This window comes from Penicillium robsamsonii (assembly GCF_028829455.1).
Source record: "Penicillium robsamsonii strain IBT 29466 chromosome Unknown utg000001l_segment0_segment0, whole genome shotgun sequence".
NCBI lineage: Eukaryota > Fungi > Ascomycota > Eurotiomycetes > Eurotiales > Aspergillaceae > Penicillium > Penicillium robsamsonii.
In genome coordinates, this window is record NW_026643219.1 from 863,079 (window position 1) to 876,918 (window position 13,840).

The following is a 13,840-nucleotide window of genomic DNA, read 5'->3' on the forward strand; positions in this document are numbered from 1 at the left end:
ATCACCGACGCTATCGATTTCAACTGAAGTTTGAGAAGTGGGGACATCTTTGCTTTCTATAATGTTCATCTGCACTGGTAGGTATCTCGACTACTTGACATAGAAAGAGGGAGAGATAGACGTGGGGTGGAGCAGTTAAATACCCCCCTATGTAAAATACCCAGGAGTTCTGATATTTCATATCCAATCATTTCAAAAATACCTCTATACCGAATTTTGTGGAGAAACCCAAGCCCAAAGCTGGAGGGTTATGCGGGGAAATACATGTACCGATGGTTGATCTGCGTATTAGTGTATTTTTGACCTATCTATTGGTGTATTACCACGACCTGGGGACCTGAGTTGGAGAACAAAACCTCTCACCTTTCCTCCCCTACCAATAACTTACTTTATACAACATCCCCATATCTGTAAAGATGAAGTTCGCCATTACTTTCGCCCTGGCAGGTCTGCTGACCACTGCCGCTGCTCAAGGCTTGGGTGATCTACCCGACTGCTCGGTATGTGCTTACAGTCAACATACAACTGTGCCAAATGTGCCAAATGTGCCAAATGTGCCGTCTGCTAAACAATCCATTCTATAGAAATCCTGTGCTACAGGTTCAATCCCCGAGAGCTGCGGCATTGATTTCAAATGCATTTGCGAGTCCAAGTCCTTCCTGGGAGATGTCGCCTGCTGCGTCGCTGATAAATGCTCCAAGGCGGACCAGGAGAGTAAGTTCCACACCCTTCCCCTCTTCCCCAACTGAACACGCAAGTGCAAGATTATTCCAAACGACTACGCATGATGCATAGCAGAACACGTACAGCTGGCTAATATGTTATTTTCCACCACAGCAACCATCAAGGTCGCCAAGTCAATCTGTGCCCGGGGTGGTGTGACCGATTTACCCACCGAGGTTGTCTGCTCGAGCAGCAAGTCGAGCTCCAGCTCTGGCACCAGTACCAGCACCAGCACCAGCACTAGCTCCAACTCCACCGAGACTGGAACCAAGTCTAGCACTGAGACCTCGGAGTCGACTGGTCTGACGAGCACCAACACTTCTACCAGGACCTCGGACAGTGCCTCCACTGCTTCGTCCGCCTCTGCTGCGGCGACTAGCACTGGCGTTGCTGCGATTAGCCACAGAGATTCTTCGCTCGTGGCTGCTGCTGGTGCTGCGGCTGCCTTCGCCATTCTGATCTAGGATGAAGCGTGCTGCGTGATTTCAGGGAGGAGATATAGTATGTTTAGCAACGTTGAGATGCCTTCATGATGATGGAATGAATGGAAACACGAAAACTGGCTGAGGATGCACCTGTGTCTTATTTTATCCACGATGTAGTCTGAATTGATCTGGTACACGGTGTATAAGTGCCATCGCTTTCAATGGCGATGGTATATCTCAAAGTAATAATACACTCATAGAAAGAAATACTAAGGAACCAGTGGAAACGTTCACATTTCACGGGTATCCTCCAGCAGCTTGGTCAGGCGTTCCTGGCGTTCTTCACGGAGGGTAGCAAAGTTCTATATAGTAGCACATTAGCATGAAAAATAACCGACAGGGTCAAACCTGACCGATCAAGACACAATACACTTACCCAAAACCAAAACATCATTTCGAAGAAAGCAAAGCTGAAGACCACGCGGTTCTTCAGGCGGTCCAGGCCTCCCATACCCGCAGCGCTTGTATAAGACGAGGCCAGGTGGTCACCTCTGCCCTGGTAGATAAAAAACACAATTCCAGCATACACAGCAAAGCGAGACGCAGCAACTGCGATCCAGACGCTCCAGTAAATCGTCAAGGACTTGGTGATGTATTCGGGCAATGATTGTAGAACCTGCAGATCTTCGGCGGGGAGGTTGCCATTTCGGAGAGGCCGAATATAGGGGAGAGCCTCATCGAGGGCTTCATGGAAGGGGATGTTGGACAGCAGGACGAGGTCGATCATGGCCTCGACGAAGATGAGTACCGCACAAAACGTGAAGGGGGATTGTTGCGGGCTTGACAGGGATGGAAAGTCCTGTATCATGGGCGTTAGCAATCAATTCGATCTAGGTAGATTCCATCCCAATAGAGTAGGAATGGACTTGTGAATCGGAGGTGTTGGTGTCGTACAATCTTCAAGGCCTCTCCCATCATAAACACCAGATCGCAGTCGGTGATCACCTCCGGACTCTTGATCAGGTAGCCGGCGATGACAACCATAAACACGGCATGTGCCTGGATAAGGGTCTTGGATGAAATAAGAACCATGATGAGCGAGTCAAAATGGTACAAGTTTGTGGACAAGAGGAAGTTCTAAACAGGCACGGAAATACCTTGGAGAGTTGGTCCGAGTGTTTTTTTGGCCGCGACACATGTGGGGAAAAGCAGCTCCGGTCGAGATTCCCCCACCAACACAACATTGCGCTGATTGATTGGATCTGATTTACGACTTGATGCACGCTCTAAATTGGATGAAATAGGTTGCACTGGAATATTGCCCAGTTCTTGTGCTACTACATAGTGGTCCAACCCCCCATCCTCTACAATGACCGACCCAAACCCAACCTTCAACACAGAGCGTCATGTTAAATACTACCTCCGATGCCTGAAGACCTTCCTCCCGTCCGCCTACACTTCCAATGACTCTAATCGCATGCTTCTCGCCTACCTGACCCTCTCGGGGTTGGACGTACTCGGCGTTCTCCAGAGCAAAACCACACCGGAGGAAAGACAAGGGTACATCGACTGGCTCTACCACTGCCAGGTCCCCTCGGGCGGATTCCGTGGCTTCCCAGGCACAGACTTTGGACCGGAGAAGCGCAATAAAGACAATGAAGCTTGGGATCCAGCTAATGTCCCCGCGACATTCTTTGCACTAGTCAACTTGCTCATCCTCGGAGATGACCTGTCGCGTGTCAAGCGACGGGAGTGTCTTGAGTGGCTTCCCAAAGTCCAACGCGCCGATGGAAGCTTCGGCGAACTTGTCGGTCCTGGGGGGCATGTAGGGGGCGCTCGCGATTTGCGATACTGCTGCTGTGCTGCCGGCATCCGGTACATCCTGCGCGGGCGGAATGAGACAGGGCTTGAGGGTATACCGGATATTGATGTACTGGGTTTTGTTTCATTTATTCAGGCGTGCCAGGTATGTGGAGACTTTGAGGGTTGGTCCGCGATTGGAATGCTGACAGTCTGACGAAACAGACGTACGACGGTGGCATGGCTGAGTCTCCTTTCTGTGAATCGCATAGTTTGTGTCTCCCTCTCTCCCAGCTGAATTCATCTGACAATTGATAGGTGGACACACGTATTGCGCGGTTGGCTCCCTAGACTTCTTGCGCCGGACCTCTAACGATCTAAATCTGCCCCTACTATCTACAGGCTCCAATAAATTCGAGGCCTTGATTACATGGCTGGCTTCAAGGCAAACAGCCCAGCTAGAGGAATCCTACGCGTACGACGATGATGAACAGCCCGAGGTGGCAGAGACGGGATCTCTCGACGATAGAGTCCGCGGGTTACCCAATGTTCAACCCATCGCGGCTGACACAATATCATGCGCCGGGTTCAACGGCCGATGTAATAAATACGCCGACACATGCTATTCATTCTGGAACGGAGCGACACTGATGGTAGGTGACTCCCTGGTTAGTATTGACTGTCTAATAACACGAATATCAGATGCTTGATCAGTATTCCGTGGTCGATGAAGTTCGCAATCGTCGATACTTGCTCGAAAAGACCCAACATCTTGTCGGTGGGTTTGGGAAGGGGCCGGGGGATCCTCCTGGTAAGTTGATAGCATGCTGATAACGTGACTACATTGCTAATCAAACCTTTAGACCTTCTTCACTCATACTTTGGCATGGTGTCCCTGGCTTTCCAGGGTGAGGCGGGACTCAGTCCCGTCGATCCCACGATGGGTTCCAGTGAACGCACAGTGCGACATCTTGAATCGCTGCCTTGGCGAAGCATATGATACCAATGCATATAATATGACGATTGTTCAGCCATTTCTCCAATTGGCTGATGTCAGCACGCATCAGCCAATAGGTGCAGTCGACTAAATTAATCGGGCGTCGGTGTCGTACGTTGTACCTGTACCATACACAAGTAAGGGATGAGGTTGAATTTAGGCAGTAAGGCAGTAAGTCCATATTCTTGTATGTTGTAGGATTATGACGATTGTGAATAGTTTATCTGTTTCAGGGCTACAGTCGAAGCCTGCCATTCTAGCCAATTGAGTTACAAGGGCCGACTGTGAACAGCGTCATGCCCAGATGCCTAAACAGGAACGAAGTCCGACCATAATTTGCCTGAAATAGCGGGATATTGTATATTGTAACAAGATAATAGCGGAATCCCCCTAAAAAAGGAGAGTCCAAGTCCCGAGTTCTCCACACGGTCCACGTTCCCGTTGACGTCTTGGAATCTTCGAAGGCCTTTGTGTATGCAATTTCCCTCCGTTCATCTTTTGCAGTCTAATTATCCGGCCATCTTTCCGAGCCCTACCCCTTTCTCAAATTTCTCGATCGCTCCGGGTACCGCTTATCCGCGTATCTCGGCCCCGTTGAATGGCACCCCGGCACAACCCTTTCCACCCCTTGACGCGCAGAGACTCTGTCGACAAAACTTGGCAATCATAACATATGCCGCCCCGAACAAGAGCGGGGGTTCAAAGCCAAAAGCAAAAGGAGAAGGTGCGTCATGGAACATAGGAGCCCCGGATTCCTTTATTCGAGCCTTGCGCAGAGTCCGTGGAATTATGGCTAACTCAAATTTCTCGATAGCTTGCCAACTCCTACAATGAACTTCTTGAGTAAGCGATCGATTCGATTCCAGTCTGGATAGCCAGTTGCGCTAACATGGTGCTTCTCTGCAGGGAGTTCTCCTCCAAGGATCTTCGGACAGTAGGGAATTACACACTGGGGAGGCTGATTGGGAAAGGGTCCTTTGGCAAGGTCTATCTCGCATCGCACAAGCTCACCAATGGCTCCAAGGTAGGTCATGTCAGGCGAACAGAGTTGTGGAGGCAATGCTGATCAGTCGGCAGGTGGTGCTCAAATCGTCCAGCAAGGAGGACACCAATCTCGTGCGCGAGATCCATCACCATCGCCAATTCCTACATCCTCATATCGCGCGGTTATACGAAGTGGTGGTGACGGAGAGCCTCGTTTGGCTTGTGTTGGAGTATTGTCCCGGTACGTTGGCTTGCGCATGGCAGAAGACCCTCAGAGAAACATACTGACAAAAGTCTGTTCCAGGCGATGAACTCTACAACTACCTCCTTCGACACGGCCCATTACCGGTAGAGAAGGTGAAGCGGATATTTACCCAATTGGTGGGAGCGGTCGCCTATGTCCATAGTAGATCCTGTGTGCATCGCGACTTGAAACTGGAAAACATCTTGCTGGATAAACAAGAAAACGTCAAGCTATGCGATTTTGGGTTTACGCGTGAATATGAAGGAAAAGCTAGCTACCTGCAGACATTCTGTGGGACGATATGCTACAGCGCACCCGAGATGCTGAAAGGAGAGAAATACGCGGGTGAAAAAGTGGATGTATGGAGCTTGGGGATCATTCTCTATGCGCTTTTGGCAGGCGAGCTGCCATACGACGACGATGACGACCAAATCACCAAGAAGCGCATATTGTCAGACGAGCCGACCTTCAACGAAAAGTTCACGGACGATGCCAAAGCTTTGATCAATCTTTTGTTGTCCAAGCGCCCTTTGATTCGACCCAGCCTGGACGAGATCCTGGCTCATCCTTTCCTTGCGGAACATGCTCCTGAACAGCTTGCAATCCTGAAAATCCCAAGACCATCGCCATTTACTACGCCACTAGAGAAGACTACCTTGCAGCGGATGAAAAGCGCTGGAGTCAACATCGACGAGGTTATTGAAAATGTCATGGCTCAGCGGTGCGACCCACTGGCTGGCTGGTGGGCCCTGCTGATTGAAAAAGAGCAACGGAAGGAAAGAAAGAGAGAGCGCAAACGTCGCGAGCGGGACGTTGAAGCAAAAACGCTCCGTCGTCTAAGTGCTGCGAGCAGTCGTCTAGAGAAACGATCATCGGCTCTAATGGAAGTGGAGGAAGAAGGCTCAGGGCTGCGAGATCGTGAGAGACGAGATAGAAGAAGCTTGCCATCCCAGTTGGCAGTGCCGGATCTTCCTGCGCTTCCTGAACCACTTCCAGTATTCCCAATTGAAGTTACCACGCCACCATTGCCCCTCGACAAAGATTCTATCCGGTCCCATAACTCGACACGCCGCCGCCCAGTTCCCCCGCCAAAAGACAGACGGCGATCACGGCCCAGCGTGCTACATGTTAGCGCATCACAGCCGGAGTTGACACAGCATCAAGGTATCTTCCGGCGTCGCACTACTCGTCGTCATCAGTATCCGATACTCAGCCAACTAGCGTCTCTCAAGCACTGGTTTGTAGAGTCGGCGAAGAGAGCGCGGTCTCCTCATGCCAAATCGACAGGCTCGCGCAAGTTTCTTTCCGATAAGTTAAGCCCGGCGAAGAGTCAAGATACTGGAAAGAAACCTGCCACCTTGTCGTCCTCGGCAAGCCAGGTTACAGGGGAAGATGTGGTGACACCCACACAGATCAAACGAATCTCCAATGCTAGCAGCCTCGCTCCTAGCAGTGCCTCATACCGCCAAAACCGCCACTCTTACCCTCGCCAGCCGCGGCCATTGAACACCGGTCATAACAGTCATCGAAACTCACTCTCGCCCTCACCTATCACACCACGCGGATCCTATCGGCGTTCATCGGCCGGACTACGAGGACGCAAATCCACATCTTCCTCTGTATCATCGATCCGCAGCATTCATCACGCCCGTGCTCACTCTAAGGCCTCTTCAATTTCCTCCAACAGTGTAGATACTATTTCGACGCCCACTGCCAGAGCCTCTAAATCCCCTCACTCATCCATCAAAGTCCTGCCCACCACTCCAGGTGCCTCATCCCGCTTTCCGAGCAATATTCGGTTGGTGAGAGGGACTGGCGGAGCACTTCGAGAGATTACGGACCACCCAGGTCAGATGTCGTCATCATTCAATGAGGCGGTACCGGCGCCATTACTCTACTCGCCTTCTTCAAGCCTGGTGTTTGCTAGGCGAAAGAGATCTCTCTTTAAGGGTCCTATGATCCATACCACTAACTTGGTAATGTCTAGTGGGGCAGTCAACTCCCCCGTTCCCGGTCAGCCACTGACTGCCAACGGTCTTGACGTTGTGGCAGAGCGACCTGCTGCACGCAAGAGCCAAATTATCGAGGAAGAGGAAGATGTCGAAGGGATCGAGGAAGAAACTGAAGAAGTCGATGAGTTCGACGAACCTGGTACACCGGGTGATATTGTCATTGCCGATGATCGTCCAGGAGACGCACCCGGATCTCCCACGAGCGGCAGAACGCCATTCACTCCTATTCAAAATATCGAAACCAGCCCCCTTCGCCCTCCTCGCTCCTCCTCTTTGCGCTCGCCATCTGATGCCACAGACAAAACCGGCGTCGCTGAATGATACCCTTGTCAACCCGACAGCTTCCTTGCAATTTCCTTTATGTGCATTATATTCGGGTATTCCCTTGCCCACCCCACGATCCCTTATTCCTATATTTAGTTAGACGATAGATCTTTTATACCCCCACTTACACAGCGCGTTCTCGTTTTTCACTTCCTTTGGACTGTCTCTTTCGGCATATTGGATCCATCCTATGCCTTTCTCTTTCCCTCTCTTCCACCCTTTTCCTTTACATTTTCCTACCTCCCTGAAGCGCTTTTCCCGCCTACATTTCCTTTACTCCTCATGACGATTCGACCGTCGCTTGATTTTGGTGGCTTTTGCCTAGAATTCCCCTATCTCATATAGAACTCTGTCCCATATCATCTCGCTGGATTTTTGCAGCAACAGAATATTTGCATAATGAAATTGCATAGACCAATACCAACTTTGATATCCCCAATCCCAAACTATAACCTCGCCATTTCCACATCATTTTCCCGTTTAAAACATCCACAACCCGCTTGATGAATAAACAAAACCCTTTCACGCCTTATTCTAGAGAACCAAAACCTAGATATAGTAGGGGATGAACAACCCTCTTGGATTTACAGGACGTGGATACAATCAAGTCCGCTTCCTCCTTGCTCGGGAGTTTGGATTCAAATATTTACTTGCCATAAGAGGCACAATTTCAGCTCACTTATTTCTCACCTCTTTCTCGTTTCTCAGCAATTGCTAAACTAATAGCTGCAGGTGAATCGGCGTGGATTGAATCAGAGTCCGACCTCAATCGGAGGAAACCAAAGGGAGTATGAGCAAGAATCGCATGCCTAAAGACCAAGTCATAGTAGAACGTAGAAGTGAAGAGGCTCAGGGCAGTGACTATAACCTTCACAGGTCTCTTTCTTTCTTTGTTTGTTTGTTTGTTTCTTCCTTCACTTTCTCTCCTTCCTTTCTACCTCAACCTCAAATTCAAATACTACCACTTCCCACTATTCATCCTCAAGCTCCTTGCCCACCGTCCCCCCCCTCACCGTCCATCCACCGACTAGTCTCGCACCTCCCATCTCCAGGCTTCATGAAGGTTGGATCCTCCCCTTACCTTATAACAAGTTTGTCATGCCATAAAGGCTCCTCCCAAGAGACCATTGACACCATTTTCACCGTGCGATGGGATCTCGGGATCCTCAACTCGCTCAGTATACCCGCGTATGCTCCTGCAAATCTTTAATCAGGGCGAGACGGCATTTGTCACTCCAGGCAGAGATTTGCAATGCAAAACTTCCGCGACATAGGAGTTCAAGAAAGCATCAGCCATCAGCTTTCTCTGTTGCAGAATGAGTTACCCACACCACAAATCGACGAGTGCCTTCGCCCATGAGAGCTCAGTCAGCATCAATCTAGGAAGAATAGTTTCAAATTTTGGTGATTTGAAACCGTATCTGGTATGTTTGAATGTGCACCACCAATATTCCATGTCGATCAGCTAATATGAGATGGTTGGATTGTTGCCAAAGCTCACAATCCAACGTGATCAATCCGGAGAAGCAAACCACCATCTGACTCTCGAGGATTATAGATCATTCGCTCGTGCTTCTGGAAACCCACTGGTCCCTCAGACAACCTAACGGACGACAAGGAAATACACCCTACAACAGAATCCCTGTGGCAGCCGATGAACAGCTGCCTACGCGACGCAGGCGCTAAAATATTCAACGCAACTCGACCATTCACCCAGGCATTCGATGAGTTGGTAGTTCGCTTGATGTATCCCAAGTTGAGGATTCCAGTCGCAATGGCAGAGACTGACGAGTGGAACACACCCCATACAAGCTCTCCAACTATCGGGTAGAGCCGAGTCGATATAATTTCTGATGATGCCAAGAGATGGCCTTTGCTGAGACGTCGTCTTTGGAAAGAAGCGATCTATTCGATAAAACTACTTGCGTTTCCCATGGAGCTTCCAATATCTCAAAATTGTTAGTCCTCTATCATCATCTGACAGGTTTGACTCTTTGACTCCTTGATCCCTTGTTTGTCAGATTTCCATGGGCTATTTAACTTCAGTTTGTTTGTAAAAAATCACAGGTCTCTTTTTCTTCCTCTCTCTCCTCACTTATTATGCTGCAGCCAAAAGCTCATATATGGCATCTAGCTTCTATATAAAATGCACCAAGTATTATTTATCAGGTATGATAGATGGATGTGTTGCTTTATACGATGACACATGCTAAGAGTATACTCCTCAGATATATGGAACCGCTCCATACACAGTCATCTTCGATGGGTGGATACAAGACCTATACACTGGACAGGAGAAACCATCTCACTTCATACTCATTTCATTCTCGATTCAGAGGTACCCGCCAAGATGATATGCTGCTGAACTATGAAATCAGTGTATCCGGCCTCCCTAGGCTGATGAAATATCCTCACGCCGTGAAAAGGTTCATGGAGCTGCATCTTCATATGCCATGGGGGGAAAGGGTCAAACTCGCCTCATTCTCACCTCTGAGAGTCCGCACTTTGACTGCCCTTTGGCTGTAACTCGGCAAGATAATGATTATCTTGAACGCAGATCGACCCCGATAAGGGATTTACCACGAAGCCTTGAACACACGAGCGCACAAACGGCTCTTCGTGGAGTGCGATCAAATACAAGTACAAGAGATTGAGACATTCCAAGGGATGGAATCCCACGTTGCGATATTTGATATGGTCCGCTCGAAATGTCTCGGCTTTACGCAGCACTCCCAGAGGGATAATGGGACACCAAAATAGTGATCCAAGATGCGAGTGCCCTCCCTTCCAGGATTCCACACGGAAAACACAAAGCATTTCGATACAGCCACTATGTGAGCTTATCAGAAACTCTTGGTTTGTCGACCTCCCTATACGTTCTCTGTTCTCAGAATGTCATGAGTGATCGAACAAAAACATTGCCAGAAAAGCTGAGACCCTTGGCAACCAGCTCATACATCTCTTTTTGGCGGATTCGGTGTCTTAGAGGATCCTCGACGAATATCCTCATTACTTTCAATACCAGACTGATAAGAGATGAGGCTATGGGTTGAAGTTGGTTTGGCTGTTTCACACCTTGTGTGGGATAGCTATGCGTTGTGGCCAATTGGAATGTCTCGGATTGTGACATTATCACATTGTGACGGGGTAGAAAGGATAAGAAGCATGAAGAGCATACAAATTGCTTGCTCCAGATCAACACTCATGAGATTCATGTGGTAATGCAACGGTGAGTAAACCCGGGACTGTCCCGACGTGAAGCCGGTATGGGCTTTATGTCTTCTGCTCAGATCTACTACATTCATCTCTTCACACCCAACTGTGCATACAAGAGAATCTAGGCGTGCTGCCCAAGAAGTCAATTCAGAGAGGTGTAGGAGTGTCATGATCTTAAATACGGCCTTCTTTCTTGCTGCATGGACCCGTTGTCGAGGTCCCAAACTTCTTCCTTTCACCACCCTGCCAAGCTTCTTCTCTCAGTTTATCTGCTTTCAGCATAACTCTTTCAGCTTCTTCTCCTAGCTTAACAGCGGCCTCAAGCTTCAGAAGACTGCTGCTCCTTTCACCTCTTTCACCCCAAGGTAAGTTCCTTCCTACTGATCCAAACGACCCCTATATCCAATACCTTTCCCTTTCCTTTCAGACCTCAAAACCTTACTCTTACTCCTAAGGCTTTCTCACTCCTGTCACCCAAAGACTAACTTACTCTTTTCTTCCAGACTGATAAGATGCCTCCCCCGATCATCCACACTCGCCGCCAGCTTTCCGTTTCGGTTAACCAAGCTCTCTTTTGCCTTCCATGCGTGCTAGTAAGCGCCGAGAGCTGGATGACTAGAGGTCTTAAAGCTAGGTTCTACGTTCGGTTCCGATTTACCTATGTCCAGGACGCTGGAAATTCTAATGATTGGTAAGGCTATTACGACGCCGAGGCTTAGGGGTTATCGGTATAAGTTATTAGCTCTTATTACTTAGGCTGGCCTATTTTAGGGGTCTTATAATCCTCTCCCCCACTACCATATATAGACTGAGATATAACTCAAAATTTTTATTGTGGTGAGTAAATTACATTACTTGAATCGCAACATTGCGGATTAAGCTTCCCAATTTGGACTTCACTACAAGCCAATTCCAGCGAGAGAAGCTATATATGGTGATCCACAATTGCATTGAATGAGAATGTCAAGTTACAACTAAAAAGCACACTCATTCTGGCAATCAAGCATCATTGTATCATCTGGTAATCCATCCATAAAGTGAATAATCCTGAGCAAAGCATAATAAAAAATACCAACACCCATTAAACCATTGACCATTACCCCGAAGAGATACTAAAAGCAGATCAAACGACACCCATCTACCGCTCCACATGAACAGTCTGGTGCTTCTCATCAATACTCTCACCAAGATGATAATCCATAACAGCCTCCTCATCTTTCGTCGAACCCTGAAGACCAATTTCGCTCTCACCGATTTTATCCACGGTGTTGGTATACGACGGAACAAAGTTCACTGCAATAGCGTACGTCCAAGCGACGACCATGAACTACAATCATTAGCAACCCAATACAACTCGATTCCAGAGCAGACACAACATACCATAGTCGGAACAATAAACGCGAATCCAGTATTATCCCGCATATCAGCAACATGACCGAGAATCGGCGGGACAACAGCACCACCACAAACACCGCCAACGATAAACCCAGAGCCGCGCTTATAATGACGTCCGAGACCACGGATACCCAGCGCCATAATCGTCGGGAAGCAAACGGACTCGAAGAAAAGCGTCATGAATAACATGGCAAGACCTATCTGCTTCGTCTGCGTCACTGATGCAGCAAGGAAAGCAACCGTGCACGACAAATAAACCAGGAATACCCAGCGCGCACGCACGAACTTCATAATTCCCGAGCCGAGGAATCGACCGACCGCGAACGCGCCTTGTGCGCCGGCGAGATATTTCGCTGCTGTGGCGCTGGATGTACCCGGCCATGTATCTTTAACGTAGTTGATGAAGTAGCCGGCGATGGCGACTGGAATAGTCAGTTTGGGATAACGGGTTTATAAGATAGAGCGGGGTGGAATACACGTACCTTGTGCACCTGTGTATGTGAACTGTGCTAGAGTTGCATGGAACAGTTTGTACTGTTTCCAGAAAGATTTATCCTGCTCATCGACATGCGTCTGCGCAACCTGGAATGCCATATCCTCATCCGTGACTTCAGGGATATTGGAACAGAAGAAGACACCCGCGAGGAGGAAGACGAAGACACCGATGGCGAGGTAGACCCATTGCACGCGCTGCAGGGCCGACACATCGTCTTCTGTTTCTGTAAAGAACACATACGAGCCCAGGACCGGGCCGACGACTGTGCCGATTGCATTGAAGGCCTGGGCGAAGTTGATTCTGATTTCTGAGTAGCGGGGTGGACCACAGACTAGACACATGCAAGAGGCGGAGATCAGTTTCTACTGTATGTATGATTCTGTGTGGAATGTTAATTGTCTTACCGGTAAGGTAGGGATTAGCTGCAGTCTCAAGAGAGCCGAGACCTGATCCGATGACGAATGTCGCACCGCAGAAACCGCCGAAGGATTGGTTTAGTCCTGCAGGCCACATGCATAGTGCTCCGACGCCGTATAGACAGAGACCGAAGATGAAGACGGTTTTGTAGCCATAGTTGCGGAGGATCCAGTTTGCGTAGCCGAGGGAGGCTAGGGGGTATGCGCTGGTTTTTGTTAGAGGGGTTCTATGGATGTAGCTTATGGGGAGAGGTCATACCCGAAATAGGCAGCTTGAAGACCCGCTGAGCGGGTCCGGTCGATATGTAGTGTTTTCTGGAAATGCGAGTTGAGGGTATCAAGCAAACCATACGCAAAGCCCTAATTGACGTCTAAGTAGGAGGATTGTGTTCGAACGAAGTGTAACATACCCATAAGAAGAACAAGATTGTCACTAGAGTCAATGGCCACAGACTCTGTCGCAGAGTGAGAGTAGCGGCCGAAGTAGTCGCGCGATTGTTAACGCGCAAGGACGAACGGTTTTTGAGGAATTCCTTGACGCCCATCTTGAAATATAACAAAGACAGACAGCATAGAGAAAATAGAAGGAATCAGAGGGATCCCGGGGGATTTGAGTAAACAACGGTCACACCCTTTTCTCCGCAAACTCCACACTTTTCCCCCAGTCCGGGGAAATGTCCTAGATGATCCCTGGAGAAACGATGATCATCACCCAATCAAAGCTCACAGCACGGAGTTGCCCCGAGGCTCGAAGGTAACTTTGATTGACACCCCCCGCTTTAGACCCTTGACAAGGTGGCGACAGCGT

The 13,840-nt window shown here is 49.0% G+C and overlaps 6 protein-coding genes across 6 annotated transcripts; 4 read left to right on the top strand and 2 right to left on the bottom strand.

The window, feature by feature from the left end:
* Positions 1-416: 416 nt before the first annotated feature.
* On the top strand, positions 417-1,187 carry N7447_000361 (CFEM domain-containing protein; the record flags this gene model as incomplete). Its single annotated transcript, XM_057224637.1, has 3 exons — positions 417-500; positions 585-714; positions 838-1,187. 3 exons carry the CDS (start codon positions 417-419, stop codon positions 1,185-1,187), a joined length of 564 nt encoding a protein of 187 aa, XP_057088653.1.
* Positions 1,188-1,438: 251 nt separating this feature from the next.
* On the bottom strand, positions 1,439-2,392 carry N7447_000362 (uncharacterized protein; the record flags this gene model as incomplete). Its single annotated transcript, XM_057224638.1, has 4 exons — positions 1,439-1,510; positions 1,585-2,007; positions 2,103-2,285; positions 2,306-2,392. 4 exons carry the CDS (start codon positions 2,390-2,392, stop codon positions 1,439-1,441), a joined length of 765 nt encoding a protein of 254 aa, XP_057088654.1.
* Positions 2,393-2,517: 125 nt separating this feature from the next.
* cdc43 (protein geranylgeranyltransferase type I subunit CDC43) lies at positions 2,518-3,948 on the top strand (the record flags this gene model as incomplete). The annotated part of the gene is made up of 5 exons (XM_057224639.1): positions 2,518-3,114; positions 3,174-3,219; positions 3,267-3,601; positions 3,651-3,759; positions 3,812-3,948. The coding sequence occupies 5 exons, from the start codon at positions 2,518-2,520 to the stop codon at positions 3,946-3,948; spliced, it is 1,224 nt and encodes a 407-aa protein (XP_057088655.1).
* A 670-nt stretch (positions 3,949-4,618) lies between these two features.
* Positions 4,619-7,506, top strand: N7447_000364 (non-specific serine/threonine protein kinase; the record flags this gene model as incomplete). Its single annotated transcript, XM_057224640.1, has 5 exons — positions 4,619-4,669; positions 4,760-4,788; positions 4,852-4,969; positions 5,023-5,170; positions 5,234-7,506. The coding sequence occupies 5 exons, from the start codon at positions 4,619-4,621 to the stop codon at positions 7,504-7,506; spliced, it is 2,619 nt and encodes an 872-aa protein (XP_057088656.1).
* A 1,319-nt stretch (positions 7,507-8,825) lies between these two features.
* On the top strand, positions 8,826-9,340 carry N7447_000365 (uncharacterized protein; the record flags this gene model as incomplete). The annotated part of the gene is made up of 2 exons (XM_057224641.1): positions 8,826-8,933; positions 9,068-9,340. 2 exons carry the CDS (start codon positions 8,826-8,828, stop codon positions 9,338-9,340), a joined length of 381 nt encoding a protein of 126 aa, XP_057088657.1.
* Positions 9,341-11,863: 2,523 nt separating this feature from the next.
* On the bottom strand, positions 11,864-13,577 carry N7447_000366 (putative l-fucose permease; the record flags this gene model as incomplete). The annotated part of the gene is made up of 6 exons (XM_057224642.1): positions 11,864-12,052; positions 12,106-12,542; positions 12,603-12,947; positions 13,021-13,238; positions 13,292-13,392; positions 13,443-13,577. The coding sequence occupies 6 exons, from the start codon at positions 13,575-13,577 to the stop codon at positions 11,864-11,866; spliced, it is 1,425 nt and encodes a 474-aa protein (XP_057088658.1).
* Between the last annotated feature and the right edge of the window lie 263 nt (positions 13,578-13,840).